Source organism: Pongo pygmaeus, chromosome 19, assembly GCF_028885625.2.
Source record: "Pongo pygmaeus isolate AG05252 chromosome 19, NHGRI_mPonPyg2-v2.0_pri, whole genome shotgun sequence".
Taxonomy (NCBI): Eukaryota; Metazoa; Chordata; class Mammalia; order Primates; family Hominidae; genus Pongo; species Pongo pygmaeus.
Window position 1 is genome coordinate 63,710,288 of NC_072392.2, and position 27,337 is coordinate 63,737,624.

Consider the following 27,337-nt stretch of genomic DNA (forward strand, 5'->3'; position numbering starts at 1 on the left):
ACAGTAAACTATATACCTATATAAGCTCATTAATCTTCACAATGACCACAGTGACCACAGGTGTTATTATTCCCATCCCAAAGATAAAAGACCAAGGCAGGAAAAGGTAAAGAAATTAGCCTAGGTTACATAGCTAGTACATTATAATGTTAGGAGTCTAATCTCTTGTGACTCCAGACCAATGTTCTTAAGTGTGTTCAACATCTTTCATAATCAGTTTGCTTGTCTATAAAGTAGGGGGAATAAACCAGACTGCCTCATAGAAGTTAGAAGATCAACAATATCATAGAAAACTACTGTGAAAACTTACACAGTATTGTTAATATCAATACAGAGACACTGTATTATAAGGAGATTTAATGTAAAATTATACTAACCTTCATTTAACAATATGCAATCAGGGCTTAACAAAATCTTGTTTTTTCCAGACAACTTAGACCTTTACTTTTGAGTTAAAACCTTAAGAGGGTCTGTGTATCACTCCAGCACACTTTGTCAATTCAGAGTAACTTTACCTGAAAGCCCCTCATAGAAGTTTTCCTCATCTGCCAATGACATCTCTCTATCCCAGCTCCAAGCTCTTTATTTGCTCCTTTCTGGGGGAGTGAGTTTTTCTAAGTATGGCTTATTATTCTCTTGGATCTCTCTCCTTCTTGTCCTTCTCCTTCTCCCCGCTTCTTCTCCTTTTCCCTGCTTCTTCTCCTTCTCCCTCCGTCTCCTTCTCCTCCTCCTCCCGCTTCCTCCTCCTTCTCCTTTCTTTAGAGACAGTGTCTTGGTCTTGCTCTGTCTCCCAGGCTGGAGTGCAGTGGCCTGAACACAGCTCACTGCAACCTCAACCTCCTGGGCTCAAGCGATCCTCCCACCTCAGATTCCCAAGTAGCTGGAACCACAGGTGTATGCCACCATGCCCAGCTAATTTTTTAATTTTTGTAGAGACAGGGTCTCACAATGTTGCCCAAGCTGGTCTTGAATCCCTAGGCTCAAATGATCCTCCCATCTTGACCTTCCAAAGTGCTGAGATTATAGGCATGAGCCACCATGCCTGGCCTCTCTCGGATCTTCTGTTCCTATCCTCTTTGTAGCAGCAGAAGAAAAGGAATGTTTTATAAGGAAAGGATCAATACAATTTGCTTAATACCATGAATTCTGAATGGATATTTTTCCCCATGACTATTTTGTTTCAGTTTCAAAAGACTTGGTCTAAAGGAATTAAGGCTTTATGCTCTATTAGTAAAGTTAAAATAATGACTGTATTTCTTCATGCAACAATTCTTTTTTTTTGAGATGGCATCTTGCTATGTCACCCAGGCTGGAGTGCAGTGGCATAATCTCAGCTCACTGCAACCTCTGCCTCCCGGGTTCAAGCAAGCAATTCTCCTGCCTCAGCCTCCCAAGTAGCTGGGACTTCAGGCGTGCACCACCGTGCCTGGCTAATTTTTTTTTTCCTATTTTTAATAGAGACGGGGTTTCACTATGTTGGCCAGGCTGGTCTCGAACTCCTGACCTCAAGTGATCTGCCCGTCTCAGCCTCCCAAAGTGCTGGGATTACAGATGTGAGCCACCGCACCTGGCTGCAACAATTGTTTATTGCTATCCTTAGAAATGTCTTTAGTATATTGTTAGCTCACTTCCAAACTCATGTGTTATTCAACTTATATATAACACTAGTAAACAACTCTGGATTTTGAAATAAATTTCTGTAATAGCATCATTTTTGAAAACATTTAAATATTATGTGAATTTTAAAAATTCTAACCAATTTTACACTTTGGGATGATTTTTAGATAAGAACAGAAATAGAACTATCTAATACATTTACTTTTGTTGAGGTTAACATTAAAATTTGTTTATATTTTTTGAATTAGTATCAGGTAACTGAAGAAATCTAGAAGTGATGGTTAATTTCTGATTTGTAACAATCTATAATTAGGTACTTATAATATGCAAATCACAATGTATATAAGTTATCTAGAGATAATTTAGAGGTGATTTTGCCTTTTTTCCACTCCCCAGAAATATCTTGCCTACTACATTTATGTAGAAGAAAATGAGACTGAGTTGATGCACTTTCTACTCTAGAAAAATGTTCCGTCTTAATTGTATTTAAATATTTACCTATAACTTACTTAAATATATTTTTCACTAACCTATTTTTCTATTACAAAATCTACCACTATTCTTATAGCGACTGGTATAAATTTACCTGAGTTCATTCATTGTTAACAAGATCTCTGCTCTAATCACACCTGACTCTTAGAGTCATCTGACATCTAGCGCATCCTTAGTTCTATGCTTTTATTTGTGGTGCTTCCTTAACTTGAAACGATCTCCTGTGTTCAGTTATCAATTGATGTTTACCACTTTTTTCAAGATTTGGATAACGTCTGACTTTTGCCAAGAAATTTTTCTTAATTTCTGCATATTGTGACAGATTCCTTATTATATACTAGTTTTTGGGGTCAAGGGGAGGACATAAAATTGAATCAAGAATTGGAAGCTTTTCCTTCTGCTCTATAAACATGACCTAGAATATTATCTGAGCTACATTCTAAGCTATAGGTTCTATATTATTAGTAACAGGAAAATTTAGTAAGCATATACTATGCACTAATTACAATATAAGTGCCTGACATGCATAATCTTGTTTAATCCTCATAACAACTCCATGTAACTTGTAACTATTTCAAGGTTACAGAGCTAATAAGATGAAAGCAAGAACTTGAACACTGAGTCTGTATTCAGAGCCTCGTGGTAACCACTGTGCCTTCCTTATACCATACTCATAGCACTCACTACTTCCTTCCTTAGGCCTCTTTGTTCATGTCTTTACATAATTTGTGTAAATGTGTTATTCATCCACAAGACAGAATGCTTTTTAGAGTAACAAAACCACCCATATCCTGCTCCGATTAACACAAAAAACTGCAAATAGTAGCTGCTTGATAAAATAAACATACACACACATCTATAAACAAATACATGCATATAAATTAGAATGTTTCCTAATTTGAATATTAGAATTTTTAGCCCCATGTTTTATTTCACAATATACTATTAATATCTCACAGAAAATATCCTAATTTCTTCATAATTCCCGTTGTACTGTATTCTACACGTATAACATAGTAAATCCTTACTGAATAAAAGGTTAAAAGAGGCATTGAATAGTTCAATTACTTTAAAAGTTAAAAACATGTTATATAATTATTAATATTTTATAATATCAAGGAATAAAGGATTCTGACCTCCATCATCTAGCAATTTTGATGCTCATCTCATGACTGTTTCATTTGTCCTTTTCTTCTCATAAGGGTTCCCAGTTTAAAATAAATACAGTACATGCAGAGACTGGAAATTAATTATGTAAGAGGAATAATGGTATAAAGTTTCTAAGCGTCAATAAATCTAAGTAAAAGGTAATATAACTCATGGCTTAAGATTGCTATTAACCCACTGGTAAATACCACCCCAAATCGGAGTAAACTACTGTGGAATATAGTATAAACTCCTGTAAAGATTGGTAGCTATTGAGCCAGGCGTGAGCGGTGGCTCACGCCTGTAATCCCAGCACTTTGGGAGGCCAAGGCAGGCAGATCATGAGGTCAGGATATCGAGACCATCCTGGCTAACATGGTGAAATCCCATCTCTACTAAAAGTACAAAAAATTAGCCGGGCATGGTGGTGGGCGCCTGTAGTCCCAGCTACTTGGGAGGCTGAGGCAGGAGAATGGCGTGAACCCAGGAGGCGGAGCTTCGACAGAGCAAGAATCTATCTCAAAAAAAAGATAGGTAGCTATCTAATTTAAATTAACGCTTCCTTATTTTTCAGTTCTTATATAAATAATGCTATTAAAACAAAATTAAAATATACAGGTAAAAATTTACATTATAATTAGGCATATATAATTAGTTTTTCAGTTATGTTTAGTCTTTTTATCATTGTTGTGTTTAACTTTTGGAGATAATTTCAGGGGACTTTTTCTTCGTATTGATCCTGTAAGCACCTTACAGCCAAATAAAAATCCTTATTTTACATTTGGCTTAGATAATTAACGCTTTATTGTTTTAAAAAGTCAGTAAATCATTTTATGGTAATTAAGAATCAATAATAATGAATTAACAATACTGACATCCTTTCTAATTGATATCCATATGATTTCTTCCAAAAAAACAAGATACATTTCTTTTCTTAAGGTATGCTCCCTTCTATAATGTGTTTTCTGAAAGGTGTATTTAATATGCCTCATCAGTATTGCACTAAAAGGACAAGGCAACCTAATCTTGATCTTTATAGAAGACTTTTCATTATTTGATTTAAACAATTCATTAATTATTATAGCTTCATAAACACTGTTATGACAATGCATCTTTTGAAACTTCAACTCTTTGTTCAGGGCAATTTCTAATAAAAGTCATACTTTAACAGGGGCCAATGGAAAGACATTATTTTTACTTTTTCATTCACTGAAGGAACAAAGGCATAATTCACCCTTCTTCAAAGTCTTAAGTCACATTACATAGTCATCACTGAAAGAGAATTGAAATAAAAAACAGGAAATAGAAATTAAATGTGTATTTACCTGTATTAGACAAACCCACAGTACTGTTTTCTGAAGTAATTGGAATCTGTACTGTTTTGTTGTATCCAGTTTTTATCTGTGAAAGAAAATGAAGAACATGCAATGTCATTTACTAAAGTAGGTCACTTGAAGCCCATGTTAACATAAAAAGAATGGTTAAAGAGATTAAAGTAATTATCCCTCAAATATGAACCCTCTAAAATTTTGGTCTATGCATCTTCAAACAAAGCAATTCAGAATTAAAGGTAACAATTGCTTTCAGCTCTACCACATCCAAGGATAACAAAATATAAGGCCACACATCTTGTCTTTTAAAAGTATTATAGCTCCAAGTGACAAAGTATAAGGGGCTGACAGAAAATCTTATACTCTGTCTCTGTTCAGCATGTACCAGAGACTGAAGTTACCTTTGACGAATTTTATTCTACTGACTAAAAGCCTAAGTTTCCTATTTTACAGCTAACACAGATATAAATAATACACACTTTATTCTGTAACTATAATTTGTAGGATAATATAGCAGTTAGTAATTGAGTATGTTAATTCTGATATAGAAATTCCCCATTTTGTGTGATTCTACTTGGGTGAACTATAGCATGCACACATGAAGGAGCAATACCCTCCTAGATTGGATGCCTGGGATTAGCCTCACTGTGTGGGAAAGAAGCTAAGGAACAAAAAGGAAGATGGACTGACTTCAGTCAAGCAGAGAACAGAAATGGCAAATAACTAAACCAACTGAAACTAAATATGACATTCTTAACATAGTTTTGATTGATATCTAGGCATATCTTTGTGGAACCATTTTGTCATGCTGGTATTTTCTAACCAATCATGCTCCTGGACACAGGACATGCTGACTTAAAATATGTTTACTGAAAACACAGCATAAAAATTTTAAATAGAAAAAAAGAAAAAATCTTTCAAAGAAATATTAATTTGTTAACAATTTTACTGAAATAATTCTTTATGTACATAACCAATGTAAAAATGTATAGGGAATTTATGGAGTGCATATATAGAGAAATTTAAGATTACCTGACTTACCTCACAAGAAGGTAAAATGGCATTATTTGTTTTGGGAGTGGATGAGGTCTTTGGGATTAGTATTTCAGGAGGAGAAGAAAAAAGACTTAATGTTGAGGCTTGAGGTCCATATTCTCCTGAAGCTTCTATAAGTGATGTACATGACAGATTTTCTGGCTGAATGTTGTTGGATTTTTGTCTTATGAATGCTATCTCCCAAGCAGATCCTAACCTAGGGTTAAAAAAAAATCACTTTATGGATATGCTATGAATATAGTACAACTGAAATCCAAGATAATGTTTCAAATGTTATTAAAAATATTTCTTATAAAGTACTTAATACATCTTAAATTACTACTTTAAAGGAGACATCCTAAATGACTCATTCTATCTCATGGATGGCATAGTTACCTCAACTTGGCTCTGGTAATTATGCTTTTTGCTTCTTCAAATGATACACCAATCATAGATTCCTTGTTGACTGAGACAAGTTGATCTCCTGGCTTCAAACGACCATCCTAACAAAAACAGTAACATTCATAAAGGAACTAATGAGGTATTTAAAAAAAATTAATTGATGTAATTAAAGCAATGAAAAGTTTTCATGAAGAATGCCTTCAAAAAGAGTAAAAAGTAAAATCTTAGACAACCTCAGTAGCAAAATGTCTTCATTAAAGTCTGGTTTGGTAACATATATTTGAGTAAAATGGAATGGTTCATGTATTGCATGAACAAATTTACATGCTAAAGAATTCTTAATATGGTAGGTAGGACATAGGCCAGTACACCAGGAAAAGGGACCTGTTTTAAAAACTGAGCACTATGGGGCTGATAAAGCTCTGACTCTGTGATAAAGTGGGCCAAATAACTGTGGGATATTTCAGAATACAAAACTCATTTATTTTATTTTCTCTGCGTTCCTACATATGTCCTCCTACCAAACTGTTCAATGTGTGTGTGGATTTATCCCACATTGAGATTTTTAAAACTTTAGTTAAGGGTCTTTTTAAAAAAAAAAAATTAAATTTTCAAAATTTTTTGTAGAGATGAGGTCTCATTACATTGCCCAGGCTGGTCTCAAACTCCTGGGCTCAAGCAATCCTCCCACCTTGGCCTCCCAAAGTGCTGGGATTACAGGTATGAGCCACTGCGCCTGGCCAAAGATTTTAATTATATTGATCTTACCCATATTTCAGCATAATCTTTTTTACTAGACCTGCTATCCCCCTATGATCAAGGCCTAGTTGGCTGTGCATATATTGTTAGCCACGTCCTGCTAATAATGACAATTCTAACTGGCTGCTTGGTGTTCCCTTTGCTAAGGCCTGGCTTGCTCATAGCTAGCCTAACTGAGTAAGACAGAGCATATTAGGAACAAGAGTTAATGTGGTTGTTAGATAAGTTTCCCAGTTTTTGTCTTTTCTTTTCATTCAAACTAGAAAATAAAAATAAGCTTTCTTCTTTTACAGTTCCTAAGGTATTTCCCTATTTATCATTAATTAGTACAGTGGTAGAAACCATTATTTTTTTAACTACAGAAAAAGCTTATATGGTTAAAAAGGGAGATTTTCACCTTGATGGTACTTAAGTAACTTCCACAAATTCAAGAAAACATCTTTCTTTAAAGTCTTATCTACTAAAATATATCCCTTGGATACTGATCTTTGATCTAAGCTGTATTATTTATAATAATGGTGATTCACAGTTATTTTACTCCTAAATAACAATAGGTATTATTATTTTTTGAAAAGACATGAAGTACTATCTCTTTCACTGACTAAAGAATACATAGGAAAACAACAAAATTGACATAAAACTTTCATGAAAGGATTTTATAGAAACATATCTCAAATATTGTGTAAAAGATTATATAATCTAGATGCATAATGACCCTATCCTACTGAAATGTAAACATTATTTAAAATACTTAAGCCAAAAGAGTCAACTTAATTTTTAAAAATGTATAAGCCAGGCATGGTGGCTCACGTCTGTACACCCAACACTTTGAGAGGCTGAGGCAGAAAGATTGCTTGAGCCCAGGAGTTCGAGACCAGCCTGGGCAACATAGTTAGACCCCATCTTTCAAAAAAAAAAAATAGCTGGCACATGTCTGTAGTCTCAGTTACTCAGGAGGCTAAAGTGGGAGGATCACTTGAGCCCAGGAGGTCAAGGTCATGATTGTGCCACTGCTCTCCAGCCTGGGCAACAAAGCAAAAATCTGTCTCAAAAAAAAAAAAAAAAAAAATATATATATATATAAACACATATATATTTATATTATATATATTTATATTTTATATGTGTAATTTGAAAACAAATTTTGATTTTATGTAAATATGTGATTAAATATAGTTAGCAAAGTCAGACAACATAACATGCAGTGTTAGTACAGAGAAAAAGTTCACATGAAGGCAATTTAACCCATCTTGTATTAAAGTACACTGATGTATAGAAGCTGCATTTTCTGGCAGGAAGAGAGTCAGAGAAGAGAAGAAGAAGAATGCCTTCTGACTATGACTTCTGGTGTTTACATATTTTTTCTTTCTAAAAAGTATTCATAGCAGTTAGTTTTTTTCTTTGCCTCCTAGAATAAGATCTTAGCTGATCATGTGAATTTCTGAACCTGTTTAAAAGTCAGAACCTGCAAATGAAAACAAAGCTATTTTTGTAAGTCTGGCATTCGAGTGCATTCTGCCCCAGCTGGATTAATGTACATGTGAAGATACTAACTTCAGAGATATGCTGAGACCTCTTCCACACAGTCTAGATTCCAATTCAGCAGTTACAGAGCAACTACCTGACATGGGAGGCAATGTGCCAAGCACTTTCATATGTTGAACTTCAGATCTGAATTCTTTCACATTGACATTCATGTAGATGTTGAAATAACAATATATTCCTGACCACATAAAAACTTCTGTTAAAAACGACCAGTACTGTTCATTTCTATATTGACTTTGGTATATAGTTTTCTAAATAATACATTTCAATATTATCAGAAACCATCTATACAGCCTAATTCTGACTTAACTAACTCATTATACCTAATACTAAGAAACAGTCCTTCTGTAAGCCTTAAGATTCCTTTCCTATACTTTTACAAGATGTAGACTGATGGTAACCTTCTTTTAACTCCAGTTATTACTGTGAACTGAGGCAAGTTGTTTAGCTTTTATGAAACTATTTTCTAAGCTGTAGAATGGGGATAAATATACGTAACACAAGGTTGCTATAAGAATTAAGTAACATATGTAAATTATAGCACATTGTAGGTGTTAAATAAGATGAGGGGAACGAGACTTCCATATCTGTTGTGGACAATTTTCATACTGATAGTAAATTTAATTATATTACTCATTAAATTGAGAATCTTTGATGGCTGCCAACTGGTAGGAAAAGTTGAAACTCCTCAACATCCCAAACCCAGCACAACAAATTCACTGCAACTTACTTTTTCTAGCTTCATCATCCACCTTCCACACCAGCATATTCTTCATTCTACTCTCAGAGAATGTGCCTCAAACCAACCATGGTCTTTTGAACCTCAATGTTTTTACACATATGAATTCCCATCTAGAATGCCACCATCCACCCTGCCACTTCTCTGCGATAAACTCTGACTTAAACTTCACAGCCCAATTCAAACACTATTTCTGCTGCAAGTTTTCTCTAGTTCCCCAGGATTTACTTAATTGTTGTGTCTTTTTGCTCAAAAGCACTTTTACTTACCTAAAGGATTGCACTTACTCTGTATGGTCCTTATGTTTACATATCCGCTTTTCCCTGCCCTCACATTAGAATATACTAAATCAGCAACTCCCAATCTAGGGGCAATGATTCTTTTAGTGGGCCAGAATCACCAATTCTTTCAGTTAGGCATAACTAGAACTCTGTCCTTTTCATGGTTATTTCCCTGGTACAGTGCTAGGTATATAGTAAGTCCACAATAAGTTAAAGGGGGCCAAGAAACAGTCTGAGGAAATTAAGGTAGCTATGACAGAAATAACAATGGCAAAGGAATAAAGAGAGTGACACTGCAAAGCGAACCATCTTGGTTGCTACTTCTTCAGCTCCCACCAGTGGGACTGGTTTCTTCATAGTTTGCCATCCAGAGGCCTGATCCTGCTATTTATCTAAAAGCCTTAGCCCTGGTTCCAGTGCTATGCTCAGCATGAAAACAGATTTCCTCTGAAAGTTAAATATGTCCTACTTCAATGCCACAAATTACATGACGACATTGATTGTGAGACCTATAATTTCAGAGATAGAAGAGGAAAAAATACGTACATACACTCATAAGTATATTACGTACCGATATATGCATGTTATATATATGTGTGTGTGTGTGTGCATGCATAGCTTATATGTGTACGTTTTAATGTATGTCTTAGAACCAACTGAAGAAAATATGAAATATACTATCAGATTTGAAGAGAGGATTTTGATTTCTGTCTGCTTTCCCTATGTTACCAGCAACAAAAGAAAGAAAAATGAACATTTGAGAACTTTAAAGTGTTGTCAGAAATCTGACACAAAGGCCCAAGGAGGAAGTACCTTGGTGTGGAGCCCAAATGGCGCCAGTAGAAGGGTAAATAAGGAGATCAGTAATCCTCAGAAATGTGACAAAATGACTACGGGACCGTTCATTCATAAATTTAAATTGAGCAAGTATGTATGTGTCAGGCACCACACTGGGGACTAACAATATTACTGTGAATAAAATCAGATAGTGTCCTTGCCCTTAAGAAACATACTGTCTTGTGGTTCAGGCAGAGTTGATTAAACAATCATAAATATAAATATATCATTGCAAACTGAGGTAGGTGACACAAAGGAAAGGAATGGGATTTAGGAGCATATATAGAAAAAAATAAAACCTAGCCTAGACTGGGGGAAAGCAGGCAACACAACCCTTAGGCAGCAGTCTTTGAATTGATAACTGGAAATAATGGGGGAAAGGAAATGGAGTGCTGTTTCCTAAGGGAACAGCATATGAGATGGAAAAAAGAAAAAAATTGGCCCCTTCCAGGAACTGAGAAAATGCTACTCTGGAAGCATAGTGATAGAGAGCCAGAGAAGGACAGGGCAGAAGCCACACTATATGGAACCTTGTAGGCAACCAAATATTAGTAAGATATATAAGATATATAGGTTGGGAGGGAAATAGGTATGGTGCATAAGAACAAATGATGCTACTGAAAGGGCTGATTCAAAACTGATGACAGTTTAAGCTCCAGTGATAAGAATAAAGATCAAGAAGACTGATGGGTTCAAGAGATATTTAGAGAGTAAAAAAGTCAATGGTATGTGTTAATGAATTGAATAGTGTTATGGGAGTTGAAATAGGAAGCTGTTAAATTTTCTGACTTTGTGTAGCTGGAAGCTGTCATTCACCAAGACTAGGTAAACTGGAAGAGACTCTGTTTGGGAAGAGTTGAGCAGAATATGGTGTGATGTAAATGTCATGAGTTCTGCTTCAGAAATGCCGAGTTTGAGATACCTTTAAGAGGTCCAAGTAAAAATGTTGATCAGGGAACTGAATATGGGTATGAAGCTTACAGGAGTGTCTAGGCCAGAAAAAGGGTCTAGGATTGTCCCCAGATAGATATGGGACTAGCTGACAGAGTGAAAGGGACTTGGAGCTCTCTTATGTCCTTAACTATAGCAATTAATACAGTTGTTCTCAATTCATAGGGTGCCTCTAGCTCTTAGAGCTGAGGGAATCTTGGTTCTGCTTGAACTGAAAAGATGTATTCATAATATCCCATATTTGAACTCTGGATATGTTTTTCAAAGAAACATACTATTTTGCTTCTACTAAACCAGTATTTTATTCTCATATTTTCCAGGAGGAAAACATTTGGGGTGGGTGGCGGTAAACCATGAATAATTAAAGAAAATTTCTTCTGCGTTCCTGTAACTCCCTTACAGTTTGGAAGATTTGAAAGTATAAATGAAATATAATCTAGCTATAAGCTTGAAATAGACTATATTGTTAATTATGAAACATAATGTTAAAACAAAATTACAGAAAGTTAAAGCATTCATATGCATTTAAAAAATATTAACAGTTACTCAGTTCAGCAACTTCATTAAGATAACCTTATGAGTTTGTGTTTCCTATTCCACAGATTCTACTATGTAGAAATTTGGTGCAGACTAGAAATTTATTAACATGTTAAAACAGTATTTAGAATATAGTAAATGTATTAATACATTGTTGTAAAGTTATATCAATTTTGTATTTGAAGAATAAATATGCATATGCATAGAGCTCTCCATCTTGAGAAAATATTTAAAAATAATGTAAGCACTTGAAAATTACTTCTTCTATAATTTTTTTTATTTTTTAGAGATGCTCTGTTGCCCAGGCTGGAGTGTAGTGATGCAATCATAGCTCACTGCAACCTGGAACTCCTGGGCCCAAGGGATCCTCCCACCTGGGCCTCCAAAAGTGCTGGAATTAGAGGCATGAGCCATCACCCCTGGTCCTCTTCTCCTACACCTTTTTCTGTCTTGCCTGTTTTCTTTGGTCAGATATGACCAGGTAGGAAGAACATTAATAGCTCTGTGCTGCCCTCTAGTGCTAAGTAGAGAATATAGTCAATGAGAAAATTTTGCTTTTTAATACTTCAATAAATTCTAACAAGAAAAAGTAGATATCTTAAGAATAATTTCTTAATCTGCTATCACTGACAGAAGATAAAGAGTCATTCAGCACCACTGCTATCAATTTATTACTCTAATTCCAAATAGTTTTCATCGTAACAAACAAGCACAAATTGATGCTTGTCTTAAAAGCAAATTCTTAGGTCAGGCATGGTGGCTCACGCCTGTAATCCCAGCATTTTGGGAGGCTGAAGCAGATGGATTGCCTGAGGTTGGGAGTTCGAGACTAGCCTGGCCAACATGGTGAAACTCTGTCTCTCCTAAAAATACAAAAATTAGTTAGGTGTGTTGGCACGCACCTGTAATCCCAGCTACTAGGGAAGCTGAGAGGTGGGAGAATCGCTTGAACCTGGGAGGTGGAGGTTGCAGTGAGCCGAGATTGTGCCACTGCAGTCCAGCCTGGGCAACAGAGTGAGACTCTGTCTCAAAAAAAAAAAAAAAAAAAAGAAAGCAAATTCTTATCACTTGTTGGGTACTCTACTATTGCATTATATCAAGTGTAGTTTAAGAAATGCCATAGCTATATTGAACACACACACACAGACACACACACACACACCTCTCAGCTTTAAGACTAAAGTAACACCTCAATTCTTGGAAGAAAAAATTCATTTTTTTGTTTGTTTGAATTTGTTTAAATTTAGCTTTTAAATATTTATTTAATAATTTAAATTTAATAGCCAAAAATTTATGCCATTAAACTTATTAAATAATACTTTTTTTTTTTTTTGAGACAGGGTTCTTGTTCTGTCATCCAGGCTGGAGTGCAGTGGCACGATCATGCCTCACTGCTCTTGATCTTCAGGGCTCAAGCAATACTCCCACCTCAGCCTCCAAGTACCTGGGACTACTGGCATGCACCACCTTGCCGGGCTGATTTTTTTAAATTTTTAATAGAATTCAAGTCTCTCTACATTGCCCAGGCTGGTCTCAAACTCCTGAGCTCAAGCAATCTTCCTGCCTCTGCCTCCCCAAAGCTAGGATTACAGGCATTAGCCACCATGCCTGCCCTCTATAACACTTAGAACTCAGAAAGTATATTTAAAAGATGCCTTATTATCCGAACAAGCATAAAACAACTGAAAGTACTACAACTATTTTGGAAGTTATTGGTAAAACGGAATTTTTCCCTAACAAGACAAAAAAATCCAGTTGAAAAGATAAACTGCTTGGTAAACAAGTGTTTGCAGTGGTGGGGGAGGGATATGGGCAGTGGGTAAAAGTAGTAGGACTATTTATTTAACCAAACAACAAGAACAAAATAAGAAGAAGATCCTTTCTCATGCTATATAGCTTGATATTAATAGAATATTTTATTAATTCTTAATTAACATAATTTTATTAAATTATTTATATCTGATATCTCTCCAAAATCAAATGGAGGCAATCAAATGGAGAATATTTTATTAATTCTTAATTATTAATATAATTTTATTAAATTCTTTATATCTGATATCTCTCCAAAATTAAATGGAGGCAATTTTCAAAAAATGACACATAATCACTTTAGTAAAACAGAAATAGCAAATGAAATCCAAGAAGAATGAGAATTCAAATATAGTAACCAGTTTGTTAAATTGCTGGGGTTGTCCTTCAAATTTGGGTCTGAGATTCCTACCAACCAAAGTGAAAGGGAGCTCATTATATAATATATTTCTTACACTGAAGAGGAGAGTAAGACTTTCTAATTCCTAAAAAAAGACATTTTCTGGTTTTAATGAGTGATAAAACTCATTAGCTCAACAAGAACTGCGAATTCAGAAATTAGATTTTGTTTGCTGTTTCTGTTTTGTTTTGCATTTAGTAGAGGCTAAATAATGTAATTAAAGTTCTACTGATCCAACTTAATAAAAACTCAAAGTAGTAGAAAGATAACAAGTCATCAAATATAATTTCTCTTAATCAGATACAGGATAAAAGTTGAACAGCATGTAATTTAAAAATAATAACCTTATCTTACAGTCAGAAATATCTATTATTTTCATAGAAGAACCTATTTATTTCTTAGTTTAAAGCTCCTTGAGGCCAATAGTCTTATCTTCTAATTCCTTTGTATTTTTCACTGAGGTATGGTCACAATGGATATAAATTCACTAATAAAGAAGAAAAAATAAACTTTACCACTGGTGGGTCTTTTTGTTTGTATTTTTGGTGGGCATGGGACATATTTTTACCTTATAACAGTCTCCTCCAGGAATAATTTCCTGAATATATACCAATGGGCCTTCATTCCGGTTAATTCCTCCTAGTACCTTCAGGCCAAGGCCTGTTTCCTTGGTAACTGTAATCATCTGAAAGGCAGGATCCCTAAGATAAAGTAAATTAGCACACACAGGTTAGTCTAGAGATCTGTACCTACTTTTTTCTTTAAACTACTTATTAAATCAAAATCTGAGATCTAGACCAGCAACCCCTCACCTTTTTTGGCACCAGGGACTTGTTTCATGGAAGACAATTTTTCCAAGGTGGGGGGAGAGGGAATGGGGTTGCAGAGGGGTGATGGTTTCGGGATGATTCAAACGCACTACATTTATTGTGCACTTTATTATTACATTGTAATAGATAATAAAATAATTATACAATTCACAATAATGTAGAATCAACGGGAGCCCTGAGCTTGTTTTCTTGCAACTAGACAGTCCCATCTGGGGGTGAGGGGAGACAGTGACAGATCATCAGCCACTAGATTCTCAAAAGGAGCACGCAAGCTAGATCCCTCACATGCACAGTTCACAATAGGGTTCGTGCTCCTATGAGCACTGAATGCCGCCATTGATGTGACAGGAGGCAGAGCTCAGGCAGTAATGCTCACTTGCCCTAGACTCACCTCCTGCTGTGTCGCCTGATTCCTAACAGACTACGGACCACTACCAGTCTGCAGCCCAGGGATTAGGGACCCCTGATCTAGACAACCCAAAATACTTAGTACTTACTAGCAATGACATTTTTAAAAAGTATGGTGACATAACAGCAATTAAATGAGTTTGCTCGCCTATACTTTTAATTTTCCCTACAAAACATCCAAAATACAAAAGAATTTACAATGATAATGCTTATTTCTTTGGAGTATGACAAAAATTTATTAAAGGTGACAGAAAAGATTTGCTTTTACCTGGTTATTAGACTACTTGAAGAATTCCAAAACTAAATATTTGAAGTAGCTTTAAAAGACATGTCTGTGGCCATTTAAAGCAAAGTAAATATGACTTCCATTTGAATCTCAAAATTTATCTTTTTAATTTAGAAAGAATATTTTCTTGGTAAAAAGTACTTGTTTCAACTGTAATTTCTGTCAGACATAAAAGCAATGCCATTTGAAAAGAAGGGACTGTACAAAACATCCTGCAAAAGGGATATCCAAGTTGCATTTCTGAATACCTGGGTCAGATCAGAGACTTTTACTGGTCAAACAAAACTCGAATTAAGTTTGAAATAAGATTTAGGGCTGCCTATTTACTAATACTGGGTACTGTGCTAAACAATACCTAAATAATGACATTTAATTTAATATTTATAAAATCCTTAAGATTCTTACCCTTATTTTTTTAAAAGACCCAAAATTCAGATACGTTAACTTGATGGCCCAAGTGTGAGCCCAGTCAGTCTTACTTCAGAGGCAAAATGTGATATGTAATCTATTTTGTTGTTGTGTTAGAGCCATTGTTGAATATAGGACTTCCAGCTATCTTCAAATACATCGAATAACTGAAACTACTATTAAAACAAGAGTTACTTCTGGCCGGGCCCGGTGGCTCATGCCTGTAATCCCAGCACTTTGGGAGGCCGAAGCGGGCAGATCACGAGGTCAGGAGATCGAGGCGACAGTGAAACCCCGTCTCTACTAAAAATACAAAAAATTAGCCAGGCATGGTGGTGGACGTCTGTAGTCCCAGCTACTCGGGAGGCTGAGGCAGGAGAATGGCGTGAACCCGGGAGGCAGAGCTTGCAGTGAGCCAAGATCGTGCCACTGCACTCCAGCTTGGGCAACAGAGCAAGACTCCGTCTCAAAAAAAAAAAAAAAAAAAAGAGTTACTTCATATCTTAGATGATTATAGTTTTTAGAAAAAGCTTTCTTAGCTTTTGCCATAGAAATTCTAAGAATATCTTTAAGAAAACTGTTGCATTCAAAAAAAATTTCTAAAAAGAAGAAAGAAATTTTTTTAAAAAGCACATAGAACTCCGTTTTTGAATATTTTGCTCTCCATATATAACATCATTTAGAGCTGTATCACAGGTATACTGAATTCAGCTCGAATTTGGGAAGGCCTATCTGGTTTCTAGGGCAATAGTCAATCAGCTAGAAAAAAGGCAGAGAGGACAGGGTCCAAGCGTCCAAAATGCACCCTAAATTCATTCTTTTTTTTCTTTTTTTGAGACGGGGTCTTGCTCTGTCCCAGCTGGAGTGCAGTGGCGTGATCTCAGCTTACTGAAACCTCTGCCTCCCAGGTTAAGCGACTCTCCCACCTCAGCCTCCTGAATAGCTGGGATTACAGGTGCGTGCTACCACACCCAGCTAATTTTGAGTATTTTTGGTAGAGACAGGGTTTCACCACGTTGGCCAGGCTGGTCTCGAACTCCTGACCTCAAGTTATCTGCCCGCCTCGGCCTCCCAAAGTGCTGGGATTACAGGCATGAGGCACCGCCCCTGGCCAATAAACCCCTTCTTTACAGGATAGTAGATTGCAAAAACATAAACAAGTAAAGCCTAGAAATGAAAGAAAAGGTAAGAAAGGGAAGTAAGCTACCTTATTAGATCTCTCCACTAACTCTTAAACCCTCCAAATGTGAATGTCCTTCACTGGGGGCACAAACAATCTCCAGCATATATTATTGTTTCAGTACAGGATCTTACTTTTCTAATCCCAACAAAGTATTATTAACACAGCAGTTTATTGCTGCTAATATGTTTTCTCTATAAATCTAACCATATATTTTCTGAATTAATATCCATATATTTTCTGAATTGCTATCATACTACTTAAACCATTTTAGATCTTGTTTTTTTTCTTACCCAGAATTATTATAAGCAATGTCTATGTTGTTAAAAGTTCTTCTTAAACATAAATTTATATGTTCATAGCAGCATAAAATTTACATACACGACTAGGACCTTATTTTAAAACTCTTATTAAAATTTTAGATTATATACTCTTTTTTCCTATTAAGTATTAAAAATAGTTCTGCTCAACTTTACTCATAATAAGAGAATTACAAGTTAAAACTGCAGAGATACTACTACTCACCTACAAGACCAATAAAAATTTAGAACTTCAACAACATACTCTGATGAAAAAGCTATGAGAAAAGAGGCATTTTTGCACACTGCTGGTGGGAATGCAAAATGGTACAACTTCTAAAGAGATAAACTGGTAACCTCTAACAAAAAAAGACCCTCTGATCCAGCAATTCCATTTCTAGGACTCTATCCCAAAGATACTCTGGCAAAAAATAGAAAATGACTTATATGCTAGGTTATTCATTTTGGCATAATTTGTATTCACCAGAAATTGCAAACGTATTGTTTGCCCATCCATAATATACTGGCTGAATAAACTATGGTACATCCACACGATAGAATATTATGCAGTTATAACAAAAACAAGGAATATAACAAAAACAAGTTATAACAAAAAACAAGGAAGATTTTTATAAACTGATATGAAGGGATCACCAGGATATACATTAAAACAAAAAGGCAAGGTCAAAACAGTATACATGACACCTTTTACTTAAGAATATTCTGGGGAGTGGAATCCAAATATATATAATTATCATGTGTATATATATATGTGTATATTTATTTTTATACATATGCATTGGCTTAAGCAAAAAGAAGCACTACAAAAGGACCAAGAATAAAAACAACTTTTTATAGAGGGAATGAGGGCACACAGTGAAGACTAGAATAATAGCAAGATTTTTTTTAATATACCTTGTTAAAGGTATGTTTTACGTTTGCAAAATGGCCACCAATTCCTCCCATTCCTGTCTGCATGCATCTTGGTAATGTGACTTTACTGCTTCCTTTCACTAAAAGCAAAGTCTGTATCTCCACTCCTTGAATTTTCATTTGGCTATTTAAATTGCTTTGGCCAATGGGATACCAGCAAATGTAAGGAAACTGGATATTTGGAAAACACCTGTGCTTCTGCTACCATGCGAAAAGCTTGAGCCAGCCTCCTGAAGAATGACAGACCAGCTCTAAAGAGACCTCTGCCATTCAACCTTCCTAGCTGAGGCCTCACAAGATGTAAATGAGGCCATCCTACATTATCTGGTATAGAGCAGAACTGCTCAACCAACCCACTGAATCATGAGAAAGAATAAATGCTTATTGTTTTAAGGGACTTTAGGGTGGTTTGTTAGTCATTTATATATTATCAAATTTTTTAATGGAATTATAAAATATTCTAGATATTAAAAATCAAAATTTTAAAAAGAAATCTCACAAAAGAGTTTTTAAAAATGTATTTGACAATTGTCTATTTTTTATTATTTTTAGAGACAGAGTTTTGCTATGTTGCCCAAGCTGGAGTGCAGTGGCTATTAACAGGTGCAATCATAGCATGCTATAGCCTCAAACTCCCAACCTCAGGCTATCCTCCTGTCCTAGTCTCCCGAGCCCCTGGGACACAGGCATGCCCTACCGTGCCTGCACAGATGACTTTAAAGAGAATGCAGATTTTGTTCTATACACTGATTTACATTGAAAGGTAATTCAATGTATTACTTTACTCACTACTCATTACTGCTATCCTAGACCACATTAGAGAGCTAGATGTAAAAAAACTTTTAATCAAATGTTCATTAATAGTTTACATATTTCAAACTATATTTCAAAACATGTTAAACTTAAAAATTACTTTTCAAGTAGACTGGATGATACTACAGTAGATGTATTTTTATTCATGCTTTCACCAAAGTAGCCTTGGATTTAACAGCTGTATAAATGAAGATCTTGATGAAGAGTCCAGAAATTCTTCTTTTCCTAGGATTGAAGAAGTAGAAAATAAATTGTCAGGTCTTAGAACTGTCAAATTTGATTCCAACTGTTCATAAAAACATTATATACACTTGGAACATAAATAATATAAGCCTGTGTATAGATGTTAGATGTATTGTATGTATTTTGTGTTATGGCATTTTAGTCATTGACAATAACATCCGAGAAGTGTAAAGACAGCTCATTAGATAGATAAGTCTATGTCTATATCATTATGAATATCCACATCTATATAACATCTTCATTCTCTGGCAAAAGTGAACATACAGCTAAGCTTCAGGTAATTATTACAACTTCCACCCTTGGTAAGCTTAAAAATCACATAATAGTTAAAGATTAAGGAAAATGTCTCCTGTGAGTACAAGGGTATGAAGCTTATAGTCAGAAAAATAATTATGCAATGCATTTGAAAAAAACTAAATTCTTATTATCTTACCAACTATCTTGAGGCACTTCCTGCAGATCCTATATTACTCTGACTAATATTATTCCAGGAATTTCTTAAATGGCTTTCCTATGAAGAGAAAAAAAATGCTTTTAATGTCTTATATTGTTCCACTGTGAAAATTACAGAGAATAGTGGTTTCATTTAATTAAAACAAACTGTATTTGAACAGAGATTTACCACCTTTTCATAAGAACAATGAATGAAGCAAAGGAACTTAAAATTGAAAAAGACACTAGGATCATTTAGTACAACTCTCTTCCTGAAGAAATGAGGAGCTAGATTCAGAGACTGTGTGGTTTTCCCTCACAAATGAAAAACAGTGTTTTGTTGTTGTTGTTGTTGTTTTTCTTCTCCTAACTATAACTCAGGTTATAGTCTACAGGATGGACCTTGAGATCTGATAGGCCTGGGTTCTCATTTGAAATTTTGGGCTTCTCCAAGCCTCAGTTTCTACAGAGGTACAGTAGGTGCCTTGATTGTGGTGATGATTTCACAAATGGATACATGTCAAATGTAACAAACTGTCTCACTTTAAATATCTGCTGTTTGTTGTAAATCAATTATAGCTTAACAAAGTTAAACTTTTAAAAAACCCGATTTTCAGTTAAAAATGGCGTCTTGACCTTGGCACATATATTCTTTCCCTCCCAAGAGCCAACTAATATGAAAGTCTTAGGGTAAAGAGTTACAAACAGTATAAACTCAGAATGTTGAAGAGTAAAAGGGAAAAGAGCCATTGGATGAAAATTGTGAACAAGTTTTTGGAAGACAAAAAATAGATGGTTGGGTGATAATTGGTAAAAGAGGGGTGAAGAAGCTGAAATTTAGGGCAGTGCTTCTTAAACATTTTTTAAATCTGAGCGCACACATAATGATAGTATTTGTATTGCATACTAAGGTAAAGAAAGGTGATATCCTCTGAAAAGCTGAGGAGAATCAATCCATCAGCACATCAGCAACTGATTCACAACAAAATTCTGGCCTAGGAAACAGGTGCAGGAGGAATGTATCTTAAAGAATCCCAGAGAAACTGGCCGGGTGCGGTGGTTCACACCTGTAATCCTAGTACTTTGGGAGGCCGAGGTGGGTGGATCACGAGGTCAGGAGATCGAGACCATCCTGGCTAACACAGTGAAACCTCGTCTCTACTAAAAATACAAAAAAAAAATTAGCCGGGCGTGGTGGCAGCGCCTGTAGTCCCAGCTACTTGGGAGGCTGAGGCAGGCAAATGGCGTAAACCTGGGAGGCGGAGCTTGCAGTGAGCCAAGACCGTGCCACTGCACTCCAGCCTGGGCAACAGAGCCAGACTCCATCTCAAAAAAAAAAAAAAAAAAAAAAAAAAAGAGTCCCAGAGAAACTGAAGACTCAGAAACAAAAAGTTCTAGGGAGAACAAAACTGAGAGATTGAAGACTAAAATCAAGAGGATCATCCTATCATTTCTTCAAACACTGTATGCAGAAGAAATCATAGATTCTTCCGTAAATGAACTGAATGGGCCCCAAACACAGAGCCAACTACTTTTGAGACCGTAACACAGCGATGTATTCACTGGTCTGGGTGGTAAAAACACATTTCGACTTTCACAGCCTCTGCAGTAGCAAGCAACAGGAACAGTGGAAGCATGCAGGTCAACAGCAGCCAGAAAAATGAAGCCACCAAGCCACAATGTCAGTAGCAAAAGTCCAACGACCATGAAGTAAGAAAGTTATTCAGTACCGATGAGGAAAAGAAGGGCCACCTGAGGGAGGAGCTTAAAATCCTTGGGCTTTGACTAGTAGTCTCTCAGAGTCAAGAGCCACTGCAGCTGTCCACAAGACTGATACAGTCATGGAAGAGAGTTCAATTCTAAAACTAAGTTTGCATAAGTTCATTATAGACTGCTTTAATGATACACGCATGGAGCAGATTCTCAAACCTCAAGAGAGGTCATTCTCAAATAATAACAATAATAGTAATTACCATTAATTGGCACTATGTTTCACACACTATGTATTCCAAATGTATTTATTTAATATTGTGGAAAGTGTACTAGACATAAGTTAAAAAAAAAAAAAGAAAAGAAATGCAGAGTTCAAATGGCAATACTGCCATGGGCTAGTAATATGGCATTAGAAAAATTGCCTAACCTCTTAGCATCTCCTCCTATTAAGTAAGGTAGGAATAGTAACATCTTGCTCAAAAGCAGATGTGAAAAACTGAGCAGTCTTTCTACTGGTACCAAAGTGAGTAAGATCCTCATCTTTGGTGAGTTGTTCTAACTGGACACAGGTCCCCAGGTCCCCTGGGAACATATCCAAGCCTAATGATGTATAAATGCTACTCTAAAATAGATTCCATATAATATACTTAACAAGACATTTTAAAACATTTCTATTTTAAGGTATAAAATAAAATTTAGGTGTTTATTCCATTCACTTAACATGCTGGCAGTGTCCTAAGTGCTAGAGATGAGATCAGATCAGGAGGGGTGAAGTGCTCTGACAGCAGTATACACGGGGAGTATGGAGAAAGGCTGCGTAACCTGGGATCTAAGTCATCATTAAACACGAATACAGCCAGGCACCATGTTACAGGATTTTCTTCCCACAGGAGCCCCACAAGGGAGGTATTATTAACCCAATTTTATACAAAAGAAAAATAAGTCATACAGAAAGTATGTGGCTTGTCCATTGTCACAGGCTAGTTGTAAAGTAGAGTTTGAATCCTGCTCTTTCTTGCTCCGAACCCAAGCTGTTTCTACTACAGTATGCTGGAAAATTAATTCAGGTAAAAAGTTTGATTCACCAAAAAAGTGGAATGAGAGAGTAAGGCGTGGTAATGTGTTATCTCTTTTATATAAAGATGACACTATTGATTAAACAGAAGTGGGTTTAATCTTATCCATCCCAACAGTGGGCTCATTTTTTTGTATTAACAAGGTATTCATTGTCATGTCCTTAAATATCATAAAATGCCTGTCCTTTCCCTCTCCTTTGCCTGCTTCCTACTCTCTCTTTATACAAACTTGCAAGGCCCTCAACCAACAGGGATTCCAGTAATGTTACATACACATACTCACCACACTCACACACACACACACACACCACCCTCAAGTTCCCATAATTAATAAATAACACAGAAGGAAAACATTCTGTTCTTTTACTAAAAATATGCACATTGAAGACAAATATATTGTTATTCTAGTTTGGTGAATCATAAGAGGGAAACAGTTAGGTCAGCAAAAACAGAGAAAGTGGAACATTGGAGAAAAAAAATCTTGTTGTATAAGATGAATCTATTCCAGAAAACTTAAATTAGAGCTTTTCTTTGATAAGTCTGTTTACTTATGATCTCATTAAAACAATCTTCATCCCATATAATTAGAAATCTCATCAGATTAAAAAAATCTGTCCATAACACATATGGTGTTTGAGCAAGACTTAGTAATTTATATTCTCAGACATGGTATTCAATAAAACCAGTTCTTTTCACTGGACAAAAAAAAGAGAAAATAAAAGGGATAAAAATATCTTCTGCCAGAAATTATAGTAAATATTAATTTAATGAAATTACAAAAATGCCATAATGAAATTGATACAAATTGCCAAATGTCCCTCAGTCAGGGTTGTACTAATTTACTATCTCACCAACAATAGTGCCTGTTACTCTAAATTTTCTCCACTATGGTATACTAAATAACGTTTCGATTTTTGCCAGTCTTATTGATGAAAATGGTATCTCAAGGTAGTTGGAGTGAGGCTGAAGAGTTTTTTATGCTTTAAGAACCATTCAGTATCTCCTTTTATGTGAACTGTGTTTTTTTTTTTACATCTTTTGCCAATTCTTCTATTTATTGTTAGGTCTTTCTCTGTTCAGTTTCTAGGAGTTCTTAAATATTACAGAAATTATCTATCAGCATTAAGAATTGCAAATATATTTTCCCCCCTTTTCTTCTGGGTTATGGGCTTTTTGTTATGCAAAAGTTTGTGGCTAACTTTATGAATCTTTTATGATTTCCAGGTTTTAGGTCAAATTAGAAACTCCTTGCCCACTCCAAAGTTATAAAGAATTCTCTCCTATTTTCTTCCAGTACTCTTATGGTTTCATTTTTAAATATTTGATCCATTTGGAATCCATCATAATATAAAGCACAGATCCAACTCATATTTTTCCCAAGAAGACCACTCCATTGTCTCAACTACATTTATTAAATCTTTTCCCCACTATTTTGAGATACAACTTTCATCATATACAAAATCTCTTAAGTGTTTGGGTCTACTTCTGTAATTTTTATTCTGGCCCTTTGGTTAGGCTGTTTATTCGTACACCAATGCCATTCTATTTTAATTACAGAGGCACTATCATATCTAGTAAGGCCGATCACCTCTCATTTGTTCTTTTGTTAACCAAGTTTCCCTGGTTGTTTTTGGTTGTTTATTTTTACATATTACATTCAAAGTATTCTTATCTTGTTTAAAAAATAAAACAATGCTATTTGTAAGGGAATCACACTAAATTTACAAATTAATTGAAGAAGTATTGTTATCTATGATGTTATTTTGAGTCTTCCTATCCAAGAATTTATCACTTCCTATTTGTTCAAATCTTCTTTTGTGACCTTCTATAGCAGGGGTGGCCAATCTTTTGGCTTCCCCAGGTCACACTGGAGGAAGAATTGTCTTAGGCCACACACAAAATACACTAACACTAATGTTGGCTAATGAGCTTAAAAACAAATCATCAACAACAACAACAACAACAAAAAACGCAAAAAAATCTCATGTTTTAAGAAAGTTTACGAAATTGTGTTGGAACACATTTAAAGTTGTCCTGGGCCACATGCAGCCTATGGGCCACAGGTGGGACAAGCCTGTTTCTACGGTGTTTTAAAGTTGCCTTCACAGTGACCTTGTGAGGTAGAAGAATGGGGTCTGGAGGCAGGGAGGCTAAGGCCGATTGGCGCTGACTTCCTAGAACTGAATCAAAAGGAAAACCCTACCTCTCCACAAAAGGATCAGAGGCTACTCCCTTTACACTGCATGGCAGATGAAAAATGGAAAGTACTTCTGATTGGTTGCAGGCCACTCCTTCATTTACATAGGGTGTAACCAAGTAAACAATGGAAAACCTCTAGAGGAAATTTAAACCCCAGAAAATTCTGTAACCAGCACTCTTGAGCCACTTGCTGCAGTCTGCTCCCACTCTGTGGAGAGTACTTTCATTTCAGTAAATCTATGCTTTCATTGTTTCATTCTTTCCTTGCTTTGTTTGTGCATTTTGTCCAAATCTTTGTTCAAAATGCCAAGAACCTGGACGACTTGTAGTCAAGACCCTGCACTGGTAACAGTTGCACATTTCTTATTTAGTTAATTCCTAAGTATTATTATTTTTATTGTTAATTTAATGCCTTTTAAAAATCCACTATTTTGTAAATAACAAAAAATATTTTGGGAAAGCTTTAAGTGTATCATCTTCTAGAAAATAATTTCCCTCCCACCCCAAATTCTGCTTGCTTATATGATTATATGTCTTCATTTAAAAATGTTACTAATAAAGCAGTGGAAGAAAAAACCAGGCACAATTCATACGTGTTATATTTTTGTTAAAAATTATGTAACTGTAATATATTGGTTTACATACAAGTGCATTTTACTTAACAACACACACACATAGACACCTGTCACAAACAAATAACTAGATGATTTATTAAGCTGTCATTGCAAAGTCTAAAATAATACATCTAGAATAGACCTATAAAGGCTTTGTAAGCAAAAGCCTAATTCCCATCCTTCCTTGCCAAAGTACTTTTATATTTACTTTGAAGTATTTAATGAGCTGTGAGGTCAAGAGCTCTAATGTCTTTTTAGTTGTTTGTCTAAAGTGAAGTGATCACCAGAAGGAAAGGGAAGGACAGTATGATACCAGTGAAGGCAAGATTTGTTGCTTTAATACTAAGTCCAAATAGTCTCTTCATAATAATGTTAAAAAGCTCATAAGAAAAGTGCTTTGTCGGAAGCTATTGGCCATCTAGAGGTCTCTAAAGATACACTAAATTATCTTGATAAAATGGGGATTTCAGACAAGATCTGGCATGTTCAGGGTGGTATGGCTGTAGACTGATTGGAGAATTTCAGTTCATATTGAGTATGAGGGCTTATGCTTATATTGTTAGTGAGGGAACAAAAGAAAAGAAAGGGGCTAAAGGAGGCTTTTTCTTAGCAGAGAGCACTGTTAGCTTTTCCAGGGGCATAAAGGAGAGATTTAATTGCTTTCTTGGGTTCACACACTATATAAAGTAACCAGATTCCTGATAGAGCAATAAGGACACATAGGGCACTCCTTGATTTTATGTTCAAAAAGGAAGATGTGGCTGGGGTCAGAAGTATCTAAAAATGCTAGGTAGGTATGGTTTGTAAAATATCCCTTAAAAGTGAAAATTCAGCACATTTAATAAACAATTATGAACAATAAAGAAAAAGAAGGTTAGAAAAAGTGAGAGAACAAAAACATTTTGAGGGGCACCTGGGGAAATGGGATATCAGTAATGGGGGAAAATCTAAATCCAGGGTTTGTCTACCAAAGGCAGGATACTAGTTCATTTTAATACTTTGTGGTTGGCAAGGAGTGATTCAGCAAACACACAGAAGTATCTGTTAGTTCATAAGTATCATTACAGAATAGTTAGTAATTATAAAATATCAGAAACCTCAAAAATATGTAAAAATTGATAATTGGTTAAATAATTTACAGTATAATCATGTAAAACAATACTATGTAATCATCAAAAATGGTCTAGGTAAAAAACAACAGCAAGGTAAAAACACAATGTGTAGAATAATTTCATCTTTTAAAATTGCATTTATTAAAAATATACAACAAAATGTAAACAATAACTGACAATTGGAACTACTATTTTTATTTACTGTTATTTTTATTTCCTTCTTTATTCTTTATTTTTTGAATGGCTTACAACAAGGATATATACTTTGATATATTATTTGGATAAAGAAGGAAAAATATCAAAAAAGTTACCATGTTTGAGTGTACCTTCTTGGCATCTAATATTTAAAATCAGCTCTTTCTAATTATGTCTCCTTTAATGTCATTTTACCTTTATGTCATTTTCTCTTTTCATCTTCATTTGCTAAGGTATCAACAAATGTTGCAATTTAAAAGAGAAAATAACACAGATCTGGTGTTTCACAAAGAAAATCAGCTACATCCTTCAAATAACTTCTTATGACAACTCCTTTGTAAGCAAATTGACAGGCAGTATAAATAAGTACACTTATTTTCTGCTGTAATTTAAAAAGAAAGATGACTCATAGCAAAGAAGCTCATAGTACATATTACATAGTACATATATTTCATGTTTTTTTTTTATTGCATTGGGAAGAGTACCAGTCCAGAGGGTAGATGCCCACTAGACATATGACTTTGAGCAGCCACTTACTCTGCTCCCTAGTCTTCATATGTACGATGTCAAAATCATTCATAAAATGATCTTTAAAGGTTCTTTCTTGGCTCTACAAATCAAAAATTTTATGGCAGGCTTAATAAACTACAAGTCTCCCAATGTTTTTTGAGGGAAAGATTTTCTTTTTAAAATATACATCCACCTCTAAGATCAG

General features: G+C 35.3%; 1 protein-coding gene across 8 annotated transcripts in view; it reads right to left on the reverse strand.

The window, feature by feature from the left end:
• STXBP4 (syntaxin binding protein 4) overlaps positions 1-27,337 on the reverse strand; it is a 187,693-nt gene that overhangs the window by 151,021 nt on the left and 9,335 nt on the right. For all 8 annotated transcript variants that reach the window (XR_010124586.1, XR_008494944.2, XM_054456389.2 and 5 more), the window contains exons 2-7: positions 19,715-19,792; positions 19,139-19,263; positions 14,450-14,582; positions 6,018-6,124; positions 5,628-5,838; positions 4,581-4,656 (exon numbers count right to left, since the gene is read on the reverse strand). Coding sequence is in view for 6 of the 8 variants with exons in the window: in XM_054456389.2 (XP_054312364.1) it covers positions 4,581-4,656; positions 5,628-5,838; positions 6,018-6,124; positions 14,450-14,582; positions 19,139-19,185 (574 nt within the window). In the remaining 2 variants the exon portion in view is untranslated. The remainder of the gene's footprint in view (positions 1-4,580; positions 4,657-5,627; positions 5,839-6,017; positions 6,125-14,449; positions 14,583-19,138; positions 19,264-19,714; positions 19,793-27,337) is intronic.